The 25117-nt window shown below is 49.0% G+C and overlaps 2 protein-coding genes across 6 annotated transcripts in view; one reads left to right on the top strand and one right to left on the bottom strand.

Moving 5' to 3' along the window:
• XRRA1 (X-ray radiation resistance associated 1) overlaps positions 1 to 14270 on the top strand; it is a 61820-nt gene extending 47550 nt beyond the window's left edge. For 2 of the 5 annotated variants that reach the window (XM_028115871.2, XM_028115876.2), the window contains 7 exons: positions 6390 to 6738; positions 7334 to 7449; positions 9059 to 9406; positions 11983 to 12181; positions 12947 to 13062; positions 13274 to 13379; positions 13785 to 14270. In XM_028115871.2, coding sequence (XP_027971672.2) covers positions 6390 to 6738; positions 7334 to 7449; positions 9059 to 9406; positions 11983 to 12181; positions 12947 to 13062; positions 13274 to 13379; positions 13785 to 14038 — 1488 coding nt within the window. In that variant the 3' untranslated portion in view covers positions 14039 to 14270. The remainder of the gene's footprint in view (positions 1 to 6389; positions 6739 to 7333; positions 7450 to 9058; positions 9407 to 11982; positions 12182 to 12946; positions 13063 to 13273; positions 13380 to 13784) is intronic. The other 3 variants (XM_028115874.2, XM_028115875.2, XM_088017572.1) reach the window with 3 other exon arrangements.
• Positions 14271 to 18431: 4161 nt separating this feature from the next.
• The window catches only part of RNF169 (ring finger protein 169), an 82006-nt gene continuing 75320 nt past the window's right edge, over positions 18432 to 25117 (bottom strand). The window contains exon 6 of the mRNA XM_028115877.2: positions 18432 to 24608. Within this exon, the coding sequence (XP_027971678.1) occupies positions 23424 to 24608 (1185 nt within the window). The 3' untranslated portion in view covers positions 18432 to 23423. The remainder of the gene's footprint in view (positions 24609 to 25117) is intronic.

The following is a 25117-nucleotide window of genomic DNA, read 5'->3' as shown; positions in this document are numbered from 1 at the left end:
CTCTACTCAAGTCTGAAATGTAGGCAACTTTTAAGGTACTCTGCTTACATTCCTTCTAAGGCAAGCAGTTGGTACAGCCAAACTCCTCAAGTGTTTTCTTCCTAAGAGTTTTATCATTTTAGCTTTGACATTCAGATCTTTGATCCATTTTGAGTTTATCTTTATATGTGATGTGAGACAGGGTCCCACATCATTTTTTTATATGTGGTGGATATGCAGTTTCCTCAACACCATTGATCAGAAAGACTACTCTTTCCCCCATTGAATGGTCTTCTCACCCTTGTCAATAATCAGTGGACCATAGATGTATGATGGGTCCTTCTTTGATTCTTGAAATTGGTCACTTGTGTCTTTTATTGAAAAAACTAAACTGCTGGTTTTATTAGATTTCTCTACTTATTTTCCCATTTCATTGATTTCTGCTCCTAACTTGATTTCTGTCCTACTCACATGAGTTTAATTTGTTCCTCTCTTTCTAGTGTCCTAAATAGTGTAATTTTAGATCATTGACTTAGACCTTTTTATTCTTTAATATAAGCATATAAAGCTATAACTTTTTCTCTAAGCACTGTTTTAGCTGCATCCTACAAATTATGATTTGTGTGTTTATTTTTATTCTATTAAACTTTTCAAAGTCTTGTTGTGGTTTCTTTTACTCATGCGTTGTTTAGGTAAGTGAAATGCTTCGTTTCCAAATATATGGAGATCTTCTAGATGTCTTATACTTATTATTTCTACTTTAATTCTGTTGTGATCAAATAACATAACCTGTAAGATTTCATTCTTCTGACATCTATTGAAACTTGTTTTATGTCCCATCCTATATTCTGTCTTGGTGAATGTTATGTGTGCACTTAGAAAAAAATGTGTATTCTGCAGTTTTGAGGAATAGTGTTCTATAAATATCAGTTAAGTTAAGGTGGTTGGCAGTATAACTCAGATCATTTCTGTACTATTGTTTGCCTCTTTGTTCTTCCAGTTATTGAGAGCAGAGTGTTAACACCCCCAGTCATGACTGTGGGGCTGTTTCTTTCTCCCTTTAGTTCTGTCAGTGTCTGCTGCGTGTGTTTTGACGTTTTACTATCAGGTACATAAACATCTAGAATTTTTATATCTACCTGATGTGTTGATCCTTATATTATTTTGACTTGTCTCCCTGTGCCTTGAACAAAATTTCTTGTCTTGCTATCTGTCTGGTCTGAGTTTAATATAGATTCTTATGCTTGCTGTTTGCATAGTCTCTTTCTATCCTTTTACTTCCAGCCTCTTTGTAGCTTTGTCCATCTGACAAGAGATGTCCAAGTCCATGTCTTGGGGACAGCATATAGTTGGTTCTTGCTGGGCCGCCAGAGCATTTTTCGCTGTGTTCCTGCTCTGTCCTCGGCGTGCAGCCTTCCCCGTGCTCCTGCACTTCACAAGGGTTTATCTCCACACTTGTGTTCCTCTCTCCAAGCAGGAGACTGCTTTTGCTTGTTACTTAGTGCTCGCTTGTCTGGTGGTAGAGGGCCAAAGGGAGTGTCCAACCCCACTCTTAAGTAGGCCCCGGGTTCCTGTGTCTCAAGGATGGGCCTTCTCAGTGGTCCTACCCCTCCGCAAGCAGTCAGAGACCTCTCAAGTAGTGGGCCCAGGTTGGTTTCCTGCCCCTACCCCAGGAGCAGCAGGTTTTAATTTTTCCCCTCCCCCAGACACAGGGCCGTGGCCCTGACAGGGTTTGCTCACCTTCCTCAGAAACTTAAGGCTTTTGTTCTCTAGGGAGAGGGGTGGCAAGGCTTCCTGCCTTTCTGATAGTGGCAGGGGCTCTTCTCCTCCAGGCCTACGCCCCAGGAATGGCTTTCTCCAGTCTTGCTCCCTGGGTCCAGTCTTTTGCATACAAGTGGCCATGAATTCTCCTCCTCTCTGCAACTCTTGAGAGTTCTCTTCTACTCTAAGAGGCCCACACTTAGCCTTTAGTGGCTCATTAAAATGTTTAGCTCATTTCTTCCTAGTTGCTTGTATGGCACTTGCCATCTCTTCCTCCCATGTTCTGCCACATGGGAGCCAGTGTCCATGGCCCATCGCTCCTTGGAGGTGCCCATCTTTCCTTAGATTCCAGTCCACATGGTTGCCCTGAGACCTTAGCTCTCTGGGAGATGCAAGAAAAGTTATGATGTTATAGTTATTCTTTTTTCTTGTTGTTAGGAGGGGAGCAATACTTTCCTTTTTTTTTTTAATTTTATTTATTAGAGAGAGAGCATGAGTGGGGGAGACAGGCCAAGGGAGAAGGAGAAGCAGGCTCCCCGCTGAGCAGGGAGCCCGATGTGGGGCTCCATACCAGGACCCTGGGATCATGACCTGAGCCTAAGGCAGCTGCTTAACCGACTGAGCCACCTGGGCGTCCCTGCTCTTCGTTTTCCTATATGCTTACTTGAGTTTTTAAATTATATTTTTCTTTATGACAGTTATCACCTAACATATATATCTTTTTCTTTATTGTCAGTTGTCTACTGCCAGAATGTAGGTTTATTTGAGAGTAGGACTTTGTTTTGCTTATAACTATAGCCTCATCATCTGGAATAGCACCTGATACATGATAGGTATTCAGTAAGTTTATTTGATGAATGAATGATGTTTTGATCCCATCAAGGAATACTCATGCTACCTGTGTTGAAATTAATATTCAGTTTATTAAAGTTATGAATTTTAAAACCAATTCTGTGTTCAAACAGAACTTAAATGTCTAGAATATCCACTCAAATCTATTAAGTTTTGTGTCAAAAGTAAAATCATTGGGGTGCCTGGGTGGCTCTGTCGATTGAGGGTCCGACTCTTGATTTTGGCTTAGGTCTTGCTCTCAGGGTCCTGAGATCAAGCCCATGTCAGGGCGTGCAGCCTGCTTAAGGTTCTCTATCCCGGGGTACCTGGGTGGCTCAGTCGGTTAAGCATCCGAATCGTGATTTCAGCTCAGGTCATGATCTCAGAGTCCTGGGATTGAGCCCTGCATTGGGCTCTACGCTCAGCAGGAAGTCTGCTTGAGGATTCTCTCTCTCTCCCCCCTCTCTCTGTCCCTCCCCCAGCTTGTGCACATGCACACGGTCTCCCTCAAATAAATAAATAAATCTTAAAAAAAAAAAAAGATTTTCTACCTCTCCCTCTGCCCCTCGCCCGGCTCACACACTCTCTCTCCCTCTCTCTCTCTAAAAAAAAAAGTAAAATAATCACTTTCATTCAACCTTTAACTAATATTTACTTAGTTCATAAATTTGACAGATTAAGGTGTATTTGCCTTAACCCAATGAAATTGGACAGAAATATTAAGTTGTCATTGGACCCTGAATTTATTATCATTGGCATTCAACTCACCTTACAGGGATAGGCTAGCGTGATGGCCAGATTTTCCTCACTACCTCAGCCAGAATCCTAAGCCCATATCTTTCAGCTGGGACTTAATTTCACAGAAAATATGACATCCGTGCCATGGGTATCTTTCAACTTTCTATCAGTTTTAATTGTAACTTTCTTCAACTTTTTAGTTGCCTGATTTGGATGGATGGAATTTTGCATCCTGACAAAATTAAATTTAATTCTCCCTCCCCCATTCTGTTGTGAGTGCTTCTTGACCACCTGAATTGCGTATAAGAGACTCTGCACCCTCTTTAGCCACCATTTTATAGTTATTTATCAACACATATTAGACTTCTTTGTAGGTTCATCCTCCTTCCCTCCTTCCCTAGAGTCTAGATAAAAAGTCAGCAAATGTTTTCTATAAAGGGCCAGATAAATACATTACTCTGTCACTACTACTCAGCCGTGTCCTTGTAGCACAGAGGACAATGTGTAAATGGATGAGCACAGCAGTGATCTGATGAAACTGTATTAAACGGACGGGGGGATGGATTTGGCCCACAGGCGTTATCTGCCGACCTTGGTTTTTGTGTGGCCTTCAAGCTAAGACTGATTCTTAGATTTTTAAATGGTTGAAAAAATCAAAAGAAGGATAATCCTTCATGACACATTAAAATGATATCAAATTCAAATTTCAGAGTCCATCACTAAAGTTGTATTGGAAAAGAGCCATCACACTTACGTATGAGCTGCCTCTGGCAGTTTCCGTGCTACAGCGGCACAGTGGGGTAGTGGCAACACAGCCCGTGTGGCCAGTGAGGCCCCAAGCGTTTACCGTCTGGTCCTGGACGGAAGACGTGTGCCATGTCCTGGTCCTGGACGGAATGTGCCACGTCCTGGTGTTGGTGAGCAGGTGTGCCAGCTGCTCAAGGCCCATGCCCCGTCCCTCTCCTCTCACTCTGGACTCTCTCCCTGAGATGCCTTCGCATACCCCCTGCCCACGAACGGTGGCTCGCAGATTTACAGTTCCAACACAGAACCAGTATCCTGTGTACCCCAGACCAGTGTACCCACTGCCTCCCTGAATCTCTCCTGGGAGGTCTGGAAGGTACCTCTGAAGTACATGTATCCAAAGTGAATTAATGATCTTCAAATTTGAGGCTCTTCCATTGCCCCGGATCTTAGAGAAGAGCTCCATCACGCCAAAATGTGGCTGTCGTCCTTAACATTTCTCTCTCCTTTACGTCCCTACTCACCACGCATATCTAATCTGTGACCAAATCTGGTCATATGTAGGTCCTCATATTTCTGAAAAGCCACGTATTAGGTCCCCAGGGACCAAGATCTTTCTAGCTTTTGTCTGGCCCTGACTAGCCTCATTTTCTCTCTACTGTTAATCAAAGTGGCCTTCTTTCCGCCCCCCAGCTGGCTTTCCCCCTCCTCGCTGTGAGGTCCTTCTTGCGTGGAGCACTTCCTCTCCACACTGGGTGGGGCACGCACCGGGAGCGGCTGCCACACACTTTCAATTCCCAGGGACCTCCTGCAGTAGAAGTCTATTTCTTGCTTTCACAAAATCCACTGTGGGTATTCCAGGTGGGCTGGGGGCCTCCCATGTGATCTTGCAGAGACCCAGCTCCCTTCCAGCTGTGGCTCTGTCCTCCCATAGGGCCTGAAGGGGATTTTACTTGCTCCTCTGCATCTGGCAGGTCGATGTCGGAGCAGGGGAGGGGGGTGAGCAGCGAGGAGGGTCACTCAGGAGGTTTCAAATGGGCTGTGCCCAGAAATGGTCCCTTCTACCCTGTTGCATATGACCTGAGTCACATGAGCACATCTAGTTGCCTGGGAGGCACAAAGACAGTCTGGCTGTGTGCCCAGAAAGTAGAACAGTTTCGGTTAATACAGAGGTTTCTACGCTGTGTGCTCTGTCCCTAGCTCCTCACCCTTCAAATCTCAGGGAAGCCTTCCCTATCTCCCTGTGTGGACCAGGGAGATAGGGAAGGACTTCCCACGCCCTCTCTCATGGCGCTGATTACAGCTGCAGAGCTCCCATCCTTCCTGTTAGGGCTTCAGTGCCTGTGTCCCCCCAGGTAGCACTCCTTGAGGGCAGGAGTTCTAGCTGTTTTGCTCATTTCCAGCCTAGTGCTTGACACATGTTGGCATTCACTAATACTTATCGATTGGATGGGAATAGAAAGATAATGGATAGGTTCATTGCCCAGTGGGCATCTAGTGCTACCCACTGGGGCTCCAGAGGAAGGCAAACTGAAGGGCCCTCCCTCTCGCAGTCCTCAGGCCTTATTGCTTTCCACAGGTCCTGAGTCTAACCCAATAATGTTCAGGGTGCCCAGGCATCTGAAAGGCCACTGCCCCACTCGTGGCCCCTCTGATACTGTTCTGTTGCTAATAGACACCCTCCCCGAGGATGTTCCAGCCACTCTGCTCAGCAAGGATTGGGTATTATTCGCCCTTCAGAGGTTGGCCTCACGGGGGTAGAGCAGCCTCTGGGCCCCAGACAGCCGGGAGGTCTTCCTTATCATTGGCTCAGCTTATCCCTTAGATGAATGGGTACCCCCTGACTGCCTGCCCCCTGCCCATCCCCAGCTCAGTGCCCAGAACAGGCCTTAATGAAAGAGACCATCAGGAGTGCTGTTGACAGACTGACGGTGTATAGAGGTTGCATTGAGGAAGGTGAAGTGCCAGACAAATTGTATCCTGAAGTCAAAGTCATTGCCCTGCCAAACTTCCAGACTCTTTGTGCTTGTTCCTATTTTGTCACCAACATCTCCATTCCTTGGTCTTGGCTACATTTCCAGTGTGGAGAAAACAATTCTTAACTTTCAAATGTGAAACAGTGATGTGGAATTTCAGACAGGATCCTGATCTGTGGGTGTGAGCAGGTGAAATCGCAGGAGCAGACCCTGCCCAGCACTGAGTCCAGTACAGGAGCCTCACGTCCCCGGCCCTACCCCTGCCCTAGCAAGCATGTAGCCCCGCGGTGTGGGGCCTGGCAGCACTTGGGCAGAGGTGGGGCGGTGCCAACCTGAAGCTTTTCCCCGTGTTCCTTACAGATCGCAAAGGAAGATGCCATCCTGCCAGTAGCTCTTTTCCCGTTGCTCTGTGAGCTCATCTTTCATAACAATCCTCTGGTGGCCCATACACGAGGTATGGTGCCCACAAACCTGCGCCCCCACCCCGGTGCCCAGGGCCAGTGTGGGCACCCTCAGCCCCACCTCATGGATGCTGAGCCCCTGGGCTCTGCCGTGGGTCATGGGTGGACGTGGTTCATGGTGCATTTGGGGACGGAGAGAACCACAGATGTTGCTGACCATCTGCCGTGTACCAGCTTACCTGACAGCAACCTTGTGAGGTGGGCGTCATTGTCCCCATGCTCAGTGAAGGATGCTGCGGACCAGGGAGGTTCGTGATCTACCCAAGGTCCCACAACAAGAAAGAGGCAGAGCTGGGAATGGAACACAGAATTAGCTAGATCCTGCATGAGATCTTTAAGTGACACCTGTCTTTGTAGAGCAGGTCTGTTGTGACCTCATTTCCTACTTCCCAGCTGGGGAGGGGCCTACGGGGGAGGCATGGCCGAGCAGGGGAGGGGGATGAGAAACGTAAAGGGTCATGCATGAGGTTTCAAATGGGCTGTGTCCAGAAATGGGTGCTGCGTCATGGGTACAGTGGGTGCTGCATCAGCGCTATACCTTGAAGGCATCTTAGAATCCTGGGTCCTAGAGTGACACCAGCAGAGTTTTCACCCTTGCTTTGCACTATCCTTGTTGCCTTGGGCAAATTTCTTAACCTCTCTGTGCCTCAGTTTCCTCACCTATTAAATGGGAATAATATAGGTACCTACCTCCCGGGGTTGGTGTGAGAATGATGTATTCATTACATAATAATGATGTATTACTGTAAGTTAATACATGTCTGGCAGTTTGAACAGTGTGGGACACATAGTAAGCCCCCAGTAAATATCTGCTAATAGTAATCTTCCCCATCATGGCTCCAGGGGTCCCTCCACTGCTGAAAAGCTTCCTCCAGGAGCGGCTGGGGATCCACTTGATTAGCAAGAAGATAGTAAAAGCCAAGCATCATATTTTGATGCCTCGGAAGGACTCGAGGAAGGTAAGGCCTGCCAAGCCCGGAGGAAGTGGAGCCTGTTTTACTGCATGTGAACTGACCTGGGGAGAGAGTGCCCTTCCCCACTCATCATGGATTCCTTCTGTTAGGTCTGTGGTACTGGCATTGTCTTCTCCTTTCCGTGTCTGTTACACACAGATACACCCAGAAGGGACAAGACAGTCAGAGGGACCCAGCTGCCAGAGTAGGGAGAAGCTGTGAAGGTCATGGAATCCTACCCCCAACTTTGACAGAGAAACTGAGGCCCTGAGAAGGAGCTATGGAGAAGTAGGGGAGAAATCAGTCTGAAGACCCGGGGATAAGCCCGGCTTCATCACTTTCCACAGCTGCCTGAACCTGGGCAAGAGCTTCACTCTCTGAGCTTCAGCTTCTCAACTCCAAGCCTCCCTGAGCTGCTGAGAGGACTGCATGAAGCAACAGATACAAAAATATGTTATAAACCCCCAAATCCATACCTGTGCAAGTTCTAACCACCTGTGGGAGTCATGGATGGCTGCCAGGCCTACAATACACATCTCTTACACATAAGGAAGCATTTCCTTATGTTGAGAGCAATCTGACCCCCCAAACCAACCCCAGCCGGTGGTCTTAGACTTACCTTCTGGGATGCCATACAGTATCACAAGGATTGCAGAAATTTCTGTGAAATGCTTCTCCCTCCTGAACTTTAGCCTTCCTATAACTAAAAGCTGGACTGGGCATTCCCCACCCAGCTTATTCCCTTTCTACAGTTCCCTTTCGGTACAGTTATTCTCCTTCTACCCCCTCTGCAGCCTGTCGCTGTCCAGCCAAACTCTAGTCTAGAGCCCTTAGAGGACCAGCACAGAATTAAAAGCCAGAAACAGACAGAAATTCAAAAGGTTTCCATCATCTTCCCCTTGTTTGTTGCCTCCTCTAAGGATTGGAGCATCTCCTTCCCATCAGCCAGCCTGAGAGGGGCACAATCAGAGTGAGCCAAATGCTAAGTACATAATCCTCTGTCCCAGAATGACGGGCTTTCACTAATTAAGGAAGCTGAGAATTTCAACAGGAAAGTAGTTATTTCCTCGGTTCTGAACCCTGAGAGAGATTTGCCTTATGAAACTTCATTTAAGGTATAGGGACCAGTATCCTGAAAGGGGCTTGGTGCTGTGGCCTTCTACAAGAGACAGGACCATCTCCTCCAGGTCTTCCTAGGAGTCCCTGAAGAAAGTCGAGGGCACCGTGTTAAACCTTGATCAGAAGAAGAAGGCTGTTGAGAGCCAGAGTGATATGATCAGGGATGTAGAGTGAGGCAGAAATCGGGCAGTCCAGGCTCCGCCACCGAATAATCCTGTAACCTCGGACAATTCATCCTACCTCTCTGAGCCCTGGCTTCCACTTTTATAAAATAAGGAGAATTATTTCCTGGGCAGTTTGAGGTGTAAATCAAGCAACATCTGTCATGTACAGGCACATTGTAGATGCCCAGTCAGTGGGATTTGGCTCCCTCCCTCCCTGCTGTGAGCCCTCATCCAGGACCCTGATCACGGTACCAAGTAGCCTTAGTCCGTGAGGTCCAGAAGGAGAGATTCTGATTAGGAAGCAAACCAATCTAGCCTTTCTCCCATGACAGGTGAAAACCCAAGTCCCAAAGGTGCCAAAGCGGCCTCTGATTCTCCATCACCTCCCTGTGACCACAGTCCAGTCTCCCTCAAAGGAGATCCCCGAGTCTGAGGCATGGCCGACTAAAGAGCTCTCCGCTGCCAGAAGCAGTATTCTGGAGTCACAGATACCTATCGAGGGCGTGGAGGGCCTTTCCCTGTCCCACCGGACCTTCGTGCCCCTGCCTCCCATTTGCTCTGATTCCACCGTGTACAGTGAAGAGACCATGTCCCACCGCAGCAACAGACCTGGCCACCTCAGCCCGGAGCACCTGTCAGACGAGGACACCAGGAGCATGGAGTCCATATTCTTGACCCAGGTGCCCAGTCACCCCCCGCTCCCCTGCCTCGTTCCTAGCTCCCAGAGGCTCCTATACAACCTTGGCATAGCTGGCTTGCGGTGGGCAGCCAGAAGTGAGTCCAAGACAGGTCCGGAAATTAGAAGGAAGCCCTCCCCCTCCCCCACCCCCCCCCCCCCCCGCCGGCAGGCCCCGCAAGCCCCTCCGGGAGCTCCGCTGAGCCAAGGCTCCTGGTAGGGATACCCATGGAGACAAGTCATGGTCCTGTGGCACAGACAGCATCTGGGGTCTGGCTGGAGCATGGTTCTGACCAGTTTTTCAGAAGGGTTTGCTGCTGCCTCTGCCTATCTGTATAAGGTCACATCACTTCTGATGCTGCCTCTAAGTCCTGGGAATACAGATGGCCAAGACGAAGGTCCTGCCTTCGAGATGTCCTCAGTCTGATGGGGGAGTGCAGGAACAATGCATGCAGTCAGTGCCGAGACTAAGGGAAACCCAGGCGCTGGGAGCCTGGGGGAAAGAAGGATCCTCTGCCCAGACCAGGAGGGCTCCTGAAAGAGGTTCTAATGAACTGAGCTTTGCAGGCTGAGTAGGCAGTGACAAGGTGAAAACATGGGCAGAAGGGCATCCTGCGCAGAGCAAACAGCATGAAGCAGGCTACAGAGGACAGAAATTAAAGTGGCATGTGCAGAAACCACAGATGGTTCAGTGTCTGGGCAGCAGACAGGTGACACGTAGGAAAAGGGAAATAGGCTGGAGGAGCTGGTAGGGCCCCACGAGCATTACTATTGTACCACTGCCTTTCCTCAGCTCCCCACCTCCCATCTCACGCCTCCAGTCTGCCAGATCTTTCCAAGATGCACATGCATACATTTATGCCTGACTCCATCCATCCCTTATTCCACAGATGACTTAGAGTGACATACACATTTATACGGTATAAAACTGTCTTTATGAACTCTATCAGAACCTTTTAGAACAAAGCAGAGTATAAGTAAATATTTAAAAATGAGCTTGAAAAAAATAAAATGAGCTTGAGAAAGTTGGACGAAAGGAAAATATGGACAGGAAAGGAAATAAGGTCTCTGTCACTCTAACCTGCTCATCTGCCCTGCTGCTCTCGTGACAGAGGTATATTGCCAAAATGCAATTCTGGGCTTCCTAGGAGCCAAAGGAATACAATCAACTGGGAGTCCCCGTGATGGGAAAAGCTTTTCTTCCCCTTGCCAGATTGCCCAGGCTGTGACCTCCAGTGCAGTGTGGAATAGAAGCAGAAAGAGCAAACATGTTTTATTCCTGATCTCAGGGAGAAAGCTTTCAGTCTTTCACCATTAATTCTGATGTTAGTTATGGGTTTTTCGTAAATGTCCTTTTTTCCTGGTCGAGGAAGTTTCTATCCCTAGTTAAGTGGGTTTTTTTTTTTTGTCACGGAGGGGTGTTATATTTTGCCAAATGCTTTTTCTGTGTGTACTGAAATGATCATGTGGTTTTCGTCCTTTATCTATTGGTGTGTCACATTGATTTCCAGATGTTTAACCAAGCTTGTCTACCTGCAATAAGTCCCACTTGATCATGGTATATAATCCTTTTTATAGGTCGTCAATTTGGTTTGCTAGTATTTTTTGAGGATTTTTGTGTTTCTGTTCATAGGGATATTGGTCTGTATTGTCCTTCTGTGATGTCTTTCCTTAGTTTTGGTTTCAGGATAGTAACTGAGAGAATGAGCTGGGAGTGTTCCCCTTTCTAATTTTTGGAAGAGTTCGTGAAGGATTGGTGTTAATTCTTCTTTAAATGCTTAGTAGAATTCACTTGTGAAGCCATCTGGCCCTTGGCTTTTCTTTGTGAGAACTGTTGAGATCTCTACTTGTTACAGATCTGTTCAGATTTTCTATTTCTTCTTAGCCACAAGCTCTCATGAAGGGTATGAATAACATCCCTACATGAAATACAGGTCTCATAAATATGTTTCTTATAAAACCCTTAGGGTAGGCTAAAAATGTGAGTTCAGACAGTGGTCACTCACCCCCTTAAAACTCCTCTGTGGCTTTGCCATCGCTGTGAGGATAAAGAAAATACAAACAAAAACAAAAGAAACACCCTCAGGTTGGTTTTTAAAAGTCCTTACTGATCTGAGGCCTGCTTACTGCTCCAGCCACCCATCTCTTCACAGTATACCCCAAAGATACCAACTTAGAGTACCCCCAGATCCACCTTGCCGGGTCTTACATGGGTGGCTCGGCCCCTGCTCTTCCTGGCCTGCGGCAAGCCTCTCTCCCCAGCACTTGTAGCCCCTGGGGATGGGGCCATCCTGCTTCTTCAAGACCTCGTGCAGGTTAAGGCCTCACGAGGAAGGAGGAGCTTCCTCCTCCAGGAAGCTTCCGGGCCCCACAGGCGGGGTGAGGGCTTCCTGGGCTCACCCAGAACCTTTGTGCTCCCTTCTCCTCTGGCCTTACCAAGGTGCACAATCACTGTCTGCTTTCACGGCTGCCCTCTCTCACCCGGTCTTGGTTCTTGCCCTTAACGGGGTCCAGGGTGGGGATCCACACAGAGCTGATGCTTAGACATGTTAATGGAAGCTGGTTTTCTTTTGGGCACAGGTGGGTGAGCTGCCTTCCTCCATCCTCCAGAGGGATGATTCATCCATGAAGGAGGAAGAGCAAAGACCACCCCACACAGCTCCCAGAGAGGTAAAGAGGGCTTGGAGGAAGCTCCCAACTGCCTCCCTTCCCAGCAAGTACCATGGCTACGAGGAGCTGCTGACAGCCAAGCCTGATCCAGCCTTTATTGAGCCAAAGGGTATGTGAGGGGAATGGCTCCAAGACGGGGGCCCTCTCCACAGCCCAGAGCAAGTCAGGGCAAAGCTAAGGCTGGTGGCATGTCTCACTTCCAGACCAGGATGTTGTCCTCTGTCAAAGAGCTCCTGAAGGTGTCCTGGTTTGGAGCCTCCCATATCAGGACCCCTGGCCTGGGCCTTCAGTGGACTTTGAGGCACCACGGCTGTTCCGAGATTCCAGCCAGTCTAGGCCTGGCTGCTCTGGTTGGAAAAGTGTCTCCAGGAAGGGTCTGATGAACAGCTACCCAGACTGGCCAGATTCCTGAGCTCCTTCCCAGCCCAGCTGAGCCCCAGATTGAACATCCCCAATCCCCTCTCTGTGGTTTAAGGCAAGGGGGGCAGTGCTCCCTCTGAGCCCCTGATTTCAGACTGATGTGTTAACAGTACTTGTGCTTTCAAAGGAACTGGCACTCAGCTGTGCTCTCTTGGGGGTCAGTCCCTGCAGTGTAACCCACTGTGTTTAATGGGGTTACCCTGGGGTCAGTCCCTTTCCCCATTCTAGTGCTACTTTTCCATTAGGATCCATGCACCCAGGGGACGAGTATTCACTGAATGAATGATGGAGGTTCTGGCACCGCAGCAGATCAGGGAGAGATGGGGGCAGTGTGTTCCTCTTGGGGCCTCTCAAATCCTTTCACCCAGGGCTGCTGGGGCATGAGAAAACTGGGGGAGGCATCCAGCAGATGGAGGAAGAGTACCTTGCCCCAACCCTTGCCTTTCTGCCTTAGGAATCCAGAAGAATGCACAGGCCCTGCAGCGCATGCTGAAGTGCCCCCTGCTGTGCTGCTCTTCCAAGCCCAGGCTGGGCGCGCTTCAGAAACACTACGTTCCCAAGGAGAAACGGGTACACGGGTCAACCCCACCTGGTTGCGTGTGTGAGTGGCTCCTCGGGAGCCCCCAGGTAGAGCCGTGGCTGTCACCTCATGGCCTTCTGAGGGCTGTGCTTTCCCAGTGCCCCCAGGTGCTCTCCTGCATGTTGCTGCGTCTGTATGAGGTGAGGCCAGGAGAGGCTGAGCACCGGACTGGGGTGACAGGCTCCTCTTACCTTGCGTCAGGCCCAGAGGATCCCCGTTCCACCGCCACGGAAGACTCGAGCCCAGCTGCTGGATGACCTCCTCGTCCGCATGCGGGATCCCCAGAACATTACAGAGGCTCCACTAGGTACAGCTCTGCCCGTCCCCATCCCCGTCCCCGTCCCTGTCCTCAGCGGCCGGAACCCGAGACAGAGGGAAGTTTGCTCATCTGCCGGCAGGAGGCGGAGGGCCCTTGGCGTCTGCCCCCGCCCTGCCCCCGCCGCAGACAGAGAAGCTGAGGCCTGCCTGGAGCGAGGCAGGGAGTTGCCTAGAGTCACACAGCATGTTACAGACCACAACTAAGGCCTGAGGTAGAACCAGCTGGCTTCTTACGGCCCGGGGTTGGGGAGGCCATTCTCAGTCCCCGTAGCATCCTCCTTTCACTCCGTCCCACTTTTTGGGGGTGGGAGCGCTCTGGACGCAGTCCCCACTGCTTTGGGCCAGGGGGGGCCCCAGAGCGAGTTTGGTGCCCCTTGGGCTTCTCTCCCTGCAGGAGCTGTCCTGCACCAGCGGACTGAGCGGCGGCTGGTGAACCAGAAGCAATACCTGGAGGCCAAGCGGCTGCTGAAGGAGTTCCAGGCCCGCTACCGGCAGCTGGTGCGCTACTCACTGCGGACGGTGTTCAGGGCCACAGCGCCACCCCCAGGCCGCCCAGCGCTGAGCGAGGGCCAGCCTAGGTTCGGCCGCTTCCTTGAGTTCATGGATGAGTTCTGCCAGGGGCCCATGGCCAGCGACTCGAAAAGCTAAGGGCTGTGCACAGGGCCATGTGCACTGCCCCGCCTGTGCCCGACGCCCTCCCAGGGCTCCGTGCCCTGGACCGTGCCTTGGGGCCAGGTGGGCCAGGTGCAGGCCTCAGACCTCGGCTTGGCCTTGCCTGCTGGCCACAGAGAGTGGGGAACTGGTCAGGACCTCCCCTCCCTAGGCTGGGCAGGACCCAGCACCTGGCCTGGCAGCAATAAAGAGTAGGTGCATAGAGCAAGGTAGCCTGCATGTTTTCTTGTAGATCGGGCCCACTTCCCGGGCCAGACAAGGATCCCGGTTGATGCACACATCCTTTGGGAAACCTGCCTGAGTTGCACCTGTCCAACAGAGCTGTGATGAGCACTGGGATGGAAAACAAGGGGGTTGATGGAACAGAAAAGCAGCACAGACTGTAAAGCTCAAAGAAGTGAACTAACCCATCCACAGCCAACAAAGTGTGCATGTTGCTGGGGTAGGGGGCAAAACTGAGTCCTCCAGGCCCCAGAAAGGAGGCTTTATTTTGTTGGGCAGCTTTTGCCATGATGAGGGCAAATGGAGAGGAGGGAGGAGAGAGGATCAGGAATTTCCTTATCAGATGGCGATGGCCACAAAGTCGTGACAGGCTGAGGGGAGGGCTTGCATGGTTTCCTAAGGTCCTCTGATCCGGGATACCAGCTGAGGTCCCATATGCAAACAAACACTGCGGCTCAGGAACGGATCCTGGGGCTGTACAAGATCAGCCTGGGCTCTGGTTCTGGCCAAGGTAGCCTGTCGGGTTGCCCCATTTTGTGACTGTCCAAGAAACAGCACCTGCTATAGAGATGGATCTAGAGAAGGCCACTTGGACTGAATTCCAGAGATGCACATTTGGGAATGGTCTCCCTCTGCTCCTAAGGCTACTCTCCTGGGGGTATCTAGCATTCAGACCTGGGCGGCAGGCATGCAGTTCCCAGGGCCCAGGAGTCAGTGGCACAAGGATTAAGGATCCTCAGCAAGGCACAAACTCCTCCAACTTCAGTTGCCATTAAGGTGATCTTTGAGCTAGAATCTTGCCTTGCAGCCATGGGTCTGACAGAAGCCTGGTGGCGTGTCTGCTTATTGCGAGTGTGAGGCTATTAGGGCATAGAAATAACTGCTCATTCTCCTACTTGGCCACGCAGTCTCCCACATGTGGCCAGTGTCCTATTTACAGCCAGCTGCGGTCATACCAGATGCACACATCTGCATTCCCACAAGTCACACACACAGCCACACGGCCGCACATGTAGTTACAGTGTCAGTTACATCACAGTGACACAGGCACCCGGACGGGTACACGTGGTACAGGCTTATGTGGCAGTGACACTTGCAGGCAGGGTGTGTTGCTGACTCACCACTTGGATCTCCTGGGTCCCCAAACCACCTTTTCCCTAACATTAGGAAGGAGAATCCGCCCCAACAGTGACCCTGTAAGCCATGCTGGGCTCTAGGCCTAGAGAACTGGATTGCACTTTCCAGCCAGAAACACTTACCAACCATAGGCTCTCTGGCCTGAAAGGCTCCTGGGAACATCCTAGCCCAGCCTCGAGACCGGAAGCCTCTTGCTGTCCCCCTAACCGATCGTTCAGCTCCTGCTTGCACCCCTGGTGACAGGGAACTCACTCCCTCCAAAGGCTGTCCCGTCCTTTGTTGGTAAAGCTACCAGGCAGTTCTAGCCACTGGGCTGGGGCTGTCTGCCTAAGTCCCTCGGTACACCTAGCGTTGCTGTTTGCTCAGGAGTGTATTGGCTCCCTCCGCCAGGCCAGGCCAGAGCCCTCCACCAACGTAAGAACATCCCAGAGAGGTGACACCTATCCGGGCCAAACGCTATTTAACTTTTTCAGTTATTCCACATAAGATAGCATCTGAATAAATTAGTTCCTCTCCTAGTGCCTGTTTGAAGTATGCGAGGCAGGGTCTCACACCGTCTACCCATCCGCCCTCCCGCGCAGGCGAATTGCTGCATCTCTGGAAGCCATACAAGCATTTTCCAATTGTGTCCATTCTTTTCTATTTCCGGAGTGATCTGGACTTAATCACATTACCAGGGTTTGATTTTTAACCCTCTTATTTGCTATATGATAAAGGGCAGGTCATTTAACCTTACCCACAGCGACAATGCGGTTTGCAATCTCTGTGGGTCCTTCTGGTGTTAAAAGCACACTTTGAGGGCTCTTGTGTGAGCAGATTTCAGTTGCTTGGTTTCCTGAGTTTTGTCCTTTTTTGAAGAGACAGGAACTAGTCCTCATCTCAATGAGTAAAGCCTCTGACTAGAATTGTCAAATGAACATGAATTCATAACTAATCAGGAAAGCCTTTTGGGCGGCATCTGCCCTCCCTGCTGCGGGCACAGTTACTCTCCCCAGCACATCTGCCACTAGAGGCTTCGACCCCCTGGGCTGCTTTCACCCAGCACTCCCTTCCCTTCTTCATAAGCAGATGGGAAGCTGGCTGCCACACTCTTCTGAGCTTTCTCCAACCTTCTAGTGAGCAAACCAGAAGAAATGATTTCTCCCACCACTAATTCTCCAAAACTAGGTAGGGCCATCCTGTTCTCCTAGCCACTTATCCAAGATGCCAGTAAGTCCCTGGGAGCTGGATATGGCCGCAGGAGAGGGAACTGAGAACTGATTTAGATGCAAACTGTGTCTCATGATGCTTGCTGCTGCAGGATACCTCCCACCCCTATGGTGGGTGCAGAGGGAAGATTCTGGTCTCTGTATCCCTGGCAGGCCCAGTCCAGAAGATCCAACCCAGAAAGCAACTGGAACCTTAAGAGTTAGCCAAGACCAGAGTGGGAGGATGGCAGCACCCTGAGGTGACTGAGCTAGGGCAACAGGAAAAGCAATCAATGGCTTTGCAGTCAGAGGACTCAACTTCCAGGCTATGTTAGGGCCAGAGTTTCCCACCTGTAAATGAGGGCACCCCCTTCACCACACCAGGCTATCGGAATCCATGAGTGCAACATGGCGGACATTTTCTGTTACCTTAGAGGCCAAAGAACAATCATATTCTGTTCATATACCTCTAAGCAGCTGCCTTGTTTCTTGCAAATCATTTTAAAGACAGTCTTTTGGAAGAGTCTTGGGCCAGATTTCAAAGGTCCCTTAAGTGCTGGTTTACCACGTACGGCATGTCTTGCATCAGTCCTTCAAATTGTTTTTACACATTTAGATGGGACAGCGATACATTTGTTCTGTGTTTGATGAGAAACGGACACCAAAGGGATTTTGATGAATTCTTGAGCAGTGCTTCCAAAGCCAAAATCAGATGTTTTCAGTATAGCCCCAATATGCAAGGATAGTCTCATCCTGTACATTCGTTCTTTTCTCAGACTCTTGTGCCTTCATTAGGAGTCAGAATGGTTGAATAGACCATTCTTAACTTAGACCTCAGACACAGCACACCATGGAAACCCCATCTCGCCTCCTAATTTCTCCCACCATTCTGAATGCCAAAACAAGACATTCCAAAGTGGGGCATCTCCCAGAGCAAAGACTGCTCCAAAAGTCAAACACACCTAGTCTCAGCCCAGATTTGCCTGTGATTGCGCTCTAGAGGTTAAGACTTTGACTAGAAACAGAATATTCACTTTCATGAGTTTGCTTTGTGTTCAACTTGGGCCTCTCCTCAAGCAGGCAAACACACACTGAAGAACGCACTCTGGTACTGTTTAAACAAACAACACATCGTCCCTTTTGATTCTGTGCCATTTCTTTGTTGGCAGAAGCATCCCTGACAGGGCCTGCCCTGTTCTGGGTCTGTCTTTGTCAAGATGCTGTTGGTGATGAGTTGGAGAAGAGGCAGTCCACAAGGATCCAGGCCCCGTCTCCAATTCTAATGTAGACAGCAGGTTGGAAACCAATATACATCCCATTTTCTGTTTCTAGGTGAGAAGAGGAAAGGTCCTAAGGACAACTGTGTGTGTAGAAATTGAGAGTAAACAGCTCATCAGGAGAAACAACAAAAACAAAACCATTAGGTGGCATTTAAGATAATTTTTTCCCTCGAGTAGTTCTCCATTCTCTCCTCAGGAGTTTAAGTGTTCTGCTGCAGGCGAAGGGCTGGACCCACCGACGGAGGGAGAGGCCCTGCTCCCATTGGTGGCATAGTTGGAGTGGAGGGCACAGGGCCACCCAGGGAGACTCTGACCGCTGCCCTCCAGACCCAGGGCCCAAAGAGCTACTCTTCAGCTCTAAAAGCTTGATCTTTGAGGAGCGCATTGCCTGTTTTTACCGATTACGTGAGAGGGAAGAAGACGAATAAGCCTGGCCTTAGGTCGGCTTTGTCCAACTAGTTGATAGAAGACCCCAGAAAAGGCAGAGAGGGAGCCTGCCACCCTTATTAACAAGACAGTAAGGAAGCACTTACTCACAAAGCGAAGTGTGTAAATATTTTTCTTAGGAAGAATAAAAATACTGATCATACATAGAACAATGTGCACATTCAGTCTTGGCACTTTTTCTTCAATTTAACCAGTCTCTAAGCTGGTCGTGACTTCTGCTTATGTCTCTTTTCTCTGTAGGAACAATCTTTTTCAGAAAGTTACAGTGGATAACAATTATGTGAAAGATGCATTTTCTGTATCGTCTTTGGAGGAAAAGCTATTCAGCAGCAGCTTTCCCTAGAATCTCGACCCCCCCCCCCCGAAAAAAATACCTGTGTCACTGATTCACAAGAATTTATAAGCAACTATGCTTACTTCTAAAAACCAGGCCAAAAGACCACTCTATAGGTTGATGGGGAAAAGGCTGGCTGAGAAAGATTTAAGTCCCTAAGGAGTTCTTGATTTTTCAAAGAAAAATGAAGAGCTGGCTGGGTTTTAACCCTTTGTGGTTAAAATGATGACTATTCCAATCAAAAAAATATATCACTTCCCAAGACTCCATATTCACATTAGTCACATTGTGGGGTTTTCCCTATTTGGGTGTGTGTTCAGGGGATATAAGTATATTTTAATTCTAACAAAAAATTTGAAAGAAAAAGCTATTAAAACAAAAACCCTCCTGTATCATTTGGGTGTCCTCATTAGCAAATTGTGTGTGTGTGTGTGTGTGTGTGTGTGTGTAATTTAAACGGACTATTTAGATCCTAGGAAACTACAGTATAAAATAGGGCACAGGACACTGGACCTCACGTTCCTTATTTCTTAGAAAAAAATGGGCAGCAGGTGGGAAAAATTTGATCTGAATGATTTCCATGCCCTTTCGAGCTATAGCATTTTATGATTATAATCCAGCCTTCAATTTTTCTTTCTTTCCTCTCCTGCTGGTTTTCCATCTCAGTGAAAAGCCAGGTAGAAAAAAGGAAAAGGAATCCAAAGTTGCTACCAGCTGTGGTGAGAGGTCTGGTTGCGAAAGAGGTGAGGAGGTCAGGGAGTTGGGATGTGGGCCTCCTCTGACCATGTCAATGATCCACACCCTGCCTCACTTCCTGGCGCTGATGTAAAAGCTCTCCTGAAGAGATTATTGTCCTGTGTCACTGGAGGAGAAAATTCATTCTCCTCTGGTAAAATTACTTAGGAAATGGAAAGCAGTGCTACAATCAAATTCAGAAATACTGATGGGAGAGGTCTAAAATGTTCAACGCAGCCTGCCAGATGCTGGACAGTATCTTAAATGGGGCCATCCAAGATGGTCACTATGAAGAAGCAGAACTCCAGCCACACAGACATTCAAATACATTCCATTAGAGACTGAGCTCCTCAAGAGCAGGGACTGTCCTTTCCATCCTGTATCTCCACGACCCAGTACAGGGTTGGCACAAGTTCGAAGCTCAGGAATGTCTGTTAAATGGAACAGAAAGGGCGAACAGCACAGCCTTCGGTCATCAGTTTCACCAGTCAAGCACAGTGGCAGCTTCCCATCTTAGTCAGTTTGTCACTTTGTAATCTGACAGCAATTAATTAAGCAGCTTTAATCTCTTAAGGGCATTTTTCTTTTAGGGAAAATGAACAAAAACAAAAACAAAAAAAACACCCCAAACCAAGAAAACCAGAAGGCATTCATCACCAGTTCTTCCTCCAGACAAAAATCTAAAACTTAAATTAAAAAAATAAGAAATGAAGCCACTTACAAAAGGTTTTCCTGGGAAGCTTCAGCCACGATGAATTAACCTTTTAAAAAGAGGCAATTATATGAAAGGGTCCAAGGGCTGGGTGCTTAATCCCCTGATTTGACACCGACCCAACAGGCCCCGATGACTCCTTCCAGCAGATACAATCAATAGGTCACGAATATGTTGCCAAAGATCTTCCCCACCCTATGAGAACCCCCTTCTCAGGGCACCACAGAATGACCTTCATCCTCCAACCTCTCCTAACTTCCCCTTTAATAACAAAAAACAAAACCCACACACACAGAGAATGCATATACACAAAGAGCAGAGCTCGTAGGACATGGGAAATTTGTATGGTGAATCAGATTCCAATGATTTGTGAGAAATGTCTGTTTTGTGAACTAGCGTCTCTCTCGTTCTCCCTCCCCAACCCTCCCCATCACTCTGTTTTCCCTTCCTGTCTTTCTCTTTCTCCAAATAATTCATGTCAACAATGCCATCTGTGATAAACTTCACAAGCAAGCAAGCAAGCAACAGGACACAGACGTTTTTCAGAAGGAGAAAGTGTTCAGGTGTTAGTTAAGTACGGGAAGCATCTTAAAATACAGATGATACCTTAGTGGTTTTTTCCTCCTCCAAAGCCAAGCAGATGAGAGGGTAAGCCCTGTCGCTCCTTAACCTAAACTGCTTTGCCTCCACAGCAAGGACTACTGCTTGGCTGGAAGTCTGCAGAACAACTGTCAGGGACCCTCTAGACACAACAGGAGGTGCAAGCGGGAAAGTCAGCAAGCTGGATCCAGCGTTTGCAACACTCACTTCACAGGAGGGAGCTTTGCGCTCTGCACCCGAACCTAAAATTCCTTGCTACTGCTATGCAACTCCTTAAAACAAAAGTATGACTTTGGGGAAATATTTAAAATATATATCTTTTTCTATTAAAAATATTTATCTTTTCTCCAAAACCAAAAACCAGTTCCAACTGAAACGTGTTTTTTAAATGACTGGAGACCTAGACGAAAGATGGCAAGTGGAAAAAAGAAGCTTCTTTGCTACCACCGAGCAGACGAGCCTCCCGGGGATGTTCGCTCAGACCAACGAGCAGCTCTAGGAAACGGCAGGACCTCGGGCGTTCTCTAAGGGCCTTCGGTGAGTCACCCTCCCCTTCCTCCACAGACCAGCACCGGCTCTGCTATCCCGGGGACCGACCGTCCAGCAGCCTGTGGAAGCCTGTGTGGCTGGCAGGGCCTGGAACCGAAGTGGTGTGAATAAAGAGGAATGGCACGGATGCATGTGTTTTAAATACACATCTGCACGTGTGCACACAGAACACAGAACACATACATTCAAGTGAGGGACCCTCCCACCAAAGCAGTCACCGAGGAGGTCCCACATAGCTCAATGAGGACCAAAATGCTTACGACATCTCTCCCCGGGAGCTGTTCCTGAGCAGCACGAGGAAATGGCCCGTATGCCAACTAACGACTGCTTGACAGCTACAACTCGTTTGTAACTCTGAACCCCTCTGGCCCGACCTTCTCTTCTAGAGGCTTCGAACAGCTTCTGACTAGTTTCAGACTTAAAATTCTCCCTCCTGTAACCACAAAAGAGTAAAGATCTGCCCCGAGAAGAGGGGGCAAAATTCTCCTGAGAGGAATCAAAAGAAGGTGATACGGTAAATCCCTAGTGATCAGGTGAGTCACCGTTCTGGATCTTAGTTTCTGCCTTAGTAAGAGGAGGAGGTTGGAAAAGATGACCATTAAGGTCCCTTCCAATTCTAACATTTTAGGAGTCTATACTTCTAGATGTTTCTAGATGTTGAGGACAGTTCCAGAAATGTTTTTGCCAATGGCAACATCATTGGAAAATCTATGCAGTATCCTGCTGGAGCCACTCAAGGGGGACAACGTACACCGGGATATATAAGCTCTAAAACCTTTGTTGAAACGCCAGTCACATGACTTTATAGTAACAGCTCGTACATGCACAGGGAATGCCAGCCCATCTGAGATTCCCTAAAATCATCTCTTAATCCCTATTCTCAATGAGCCCAGACGGGCAGAAGCACCAAGCACCACCAGGGATGCAAAAGACACATGGTGTCAGCTCCTAAGGAAATTAAACCCCAAAGGTCCATGGGACTGAATTTACCAGCTGCATCCAGCTAGATACCTTGTTTCCATAGTATGGAGTTTCAGCATTGCTCTTGCCTGACTTCTGGGCAAATTTCTGGGATTTTAGATCAACGTTGCAGATAACCCTTGGACATGTGGAGAGTAATAACGAAGTTCAACTGTAATTTGTCTCACAGGGCGGAAGCCCCCTCCACCCCATAGAAAACAGAAGGCTGTAAACTGTAAAGGTGGTGGGGGGGGGGGAGCAGGGTGGATAACTGCATAGTATTTATTTATAGTTCCCATCGATCTCAATTATCTGCCTATGGATTTTACACAATCAGTATTCAAATGCTCAGCCAGCTTTCCCTGGGCTCCCGTGCGTGGCATGCCCTTGGGTTGCTGTCCATTACGGCAACCTGTTCAACCTGTTAGTGTGGAAAATCTCTGGGATCTGTTGTCAGGAGCCCTAACGGTCAGTCTGGGCTACGCCACTTAGTGAATGACAGGACCTGAACGTCTGCCCTGCAGTTCCAACATCATCGAAAACGGCGCTGATACCACTTACATGTTAGAGCTCCTGGGAAGACCAAACTGAACACTGACCGTGAAGGTGGTCTGTCGACTAGACAGCACATTGGTCCGATGTTACTTTTTACACAGGGAAGGTAAATTAACTTTTGTTAGGAGGGTAAACTCAACTGATTTCATTAGGTATATTTACTTGTGGCACAAGTAAGGAGAAGGGGGAACATGATCTTCTTGGATCTGCCAAAGAGCGACACTGACCCACTTCTCTGAGAAAGAGGGAACTCCCTTTTATCTGCAAGGCTGATTTAAAATAAGACCCTGGTGAAAGAAGTCAGGAGGTCTGTCAGTTTCAGAAGGTATCCTCCGTCTCCTCTACCATCTCTAACTCTGGCCCCTGTGCTCCTGAATCTCATTCCAAGTGGGTGCTGCCAGACTTGGCCCAGACGCCCTCAGGGGTGGGTCACTTAGGGGTGAGGAGTGCTTCTGGCCGCGGTCACCGGGAGGCAGAGACACAGGGCCCTTGGACAGAGACCACAAAGGCCCTGGAACCTCTCAGAACCATAGCAGACAGTGTTTTGCCATGAAAAGAAACCCAAAGTGAGAACACTCAGCTCTTCAAGATAAATGATCAGGCCCACAGACTTCTTAAAAACAGGCCACATGTTCCTGGGGCGCTACTTGGCCCCGGCCACATTGCTGGACCGTAGGAGATACTGATCCACGCTTCCTTTCCGCCGACTCCCGGTCCGCCTCTCGTTGTCGAACATGCGCTGCAGCTGCAGAGCCAGCCGCCGGTCCTCCTCCTCCTGCTGCAGCTTCTGCTCCATCTCCCGCAGGCCCGGGGCCCGGGAGGCCGAGCCCGCCTCCCCACCGCTTTGCCGCAGCTTCTTAAGGGAGCCGTTTTGTTCCAAGTGCTTGGTCTTACAGTGCCTTTTCCGGCCCCGGCGCAAGGAAGGAAGCGGCTCCTCACCTAGGCTGTCCGCCAGCACACCATTGGGCAAATCAAAATGATTCGCCGTCTTCAGCTGCTTCTTTGTTTTGAGGACCCCCCCCAGAACACTATTTTTGGGCAGCACTGAATTAGCCACTGGGATGTTCACGGTTTTGCTCATACAGGTTTTGTCTAACTTGGCGTCTGGGGTGGGCCCTGGCCCTTCCTCCTGCTCTCTCTCCAAAGAAGTCCCACTGGCTCCCACTCGGGGCTCTGAAGAGCAGCACGTTTCCGACGGGATCTCAGAGCTCCTTTTACTCTCGCTGCCCTGTTCGGCTTTAGTTTGGCTAATGGAGGGGACATAATCGAGGTCGGTGGGGGTGGGTCCGGCCCACTCAGAGAGGGCCTGGCCCCCGGCCAGTCTCGCCTGTAAAGCCAGAGGTGGCTTTTCCTTGCTAGAATGGGTCACCTCAGACACTACTAAGTCTTCCCCTGTTTCTGGAGCCAGGGAGGTGAGGGTGGCTTTCGAAAGGGTCTTTTTGATCTGCCGCTCCTGAAAGATCTGTTCCCACTTTTTGAGGATCCTTGGACTAGCCTCGTAAGAAGTCTGCTTCTGCAGGCTTCTGTTGAGGTTGCGGGGTGTTGATTTGATGATGAGGGGACTGAGCACTCGGCCATCGGGGAGTCTCTTGGGAGGAGTACACGGTGAGCAGACAATGGGCTTGAAATGGTTTAGTTCCTCGGAGATGCTATCATTGCTCTCCGGACTGATGGAGCGTTCTGGCTTATGCAGAGAAGCCAAGGATGAGAGGGAGCTGAAGGGGAGACGTTTTTCCACCGTTAAGTCAGGGGCGGAGAGGCAACGATTGTTCTGGGTGGACAGGAGGACGCCGATGATGGGGTTGGAGGCTGGGGTCAGAGCCGTAACCTAAAAGAGGTTAGAAAGATTCTATAGACATACACACAGACATATTTTTTTCTCTTCACAGTTCCTTCAAGATGGTAGAAGGACAGCAGTGGAAGGCTAAGAAAAGGGATCAAGGGTGATGGGAGCCTAAGAAATGGGAAAATCCCTAACCTAGAATGCACACCATCTGCAGAAATTCCTACACACCTGAAACAATTAATAAAATTGAAAACCTATAGGGAATAAGACTGCTAAATCACTGAACTCTACATCTGAAACTAATAACACACTACATGTTAATTAATTGAATTTAAGTTTAAAAGAAAGAATAGGAAGGGAACAGAAGGGAAAAGGAAAGGGAAAGGGAAAGGGAAAGGGAATGGAAAGGAAAGGAAAGGAAAGGAAAGGAAAGGAAAGGAAAGGAAAAAGGAAAGGAAAGGAAAGGAAAGGAAAACCTCTAGGGGAAAAAAACTCATCTAGAACTTTCAAAGAAGTTCTTCTCCTGGTCCTCATTCCACCCTTCGCTACTA

This window comes from Eumetopias jubatus, unplaced genomic scaffold, assembly GCF_037043125.1.
Source record: "Eumetopias jubatus isolate StellerSeaLion01/CBP00866 unplaced genomic scaffold, mEumJub1_p1.0 scaffold_13, whole genome shotgun sequence".
NCBI lineage: Eukaryota > Metazoa > Chordata > Mammalia > Carnivora > Otariidae > Eumetopias > Eumetopias jubatus.
Note: the sequence above shows the minus strand (reverse complement) of the source record. Positions and strands in the feature narration are given on the sequence as shown.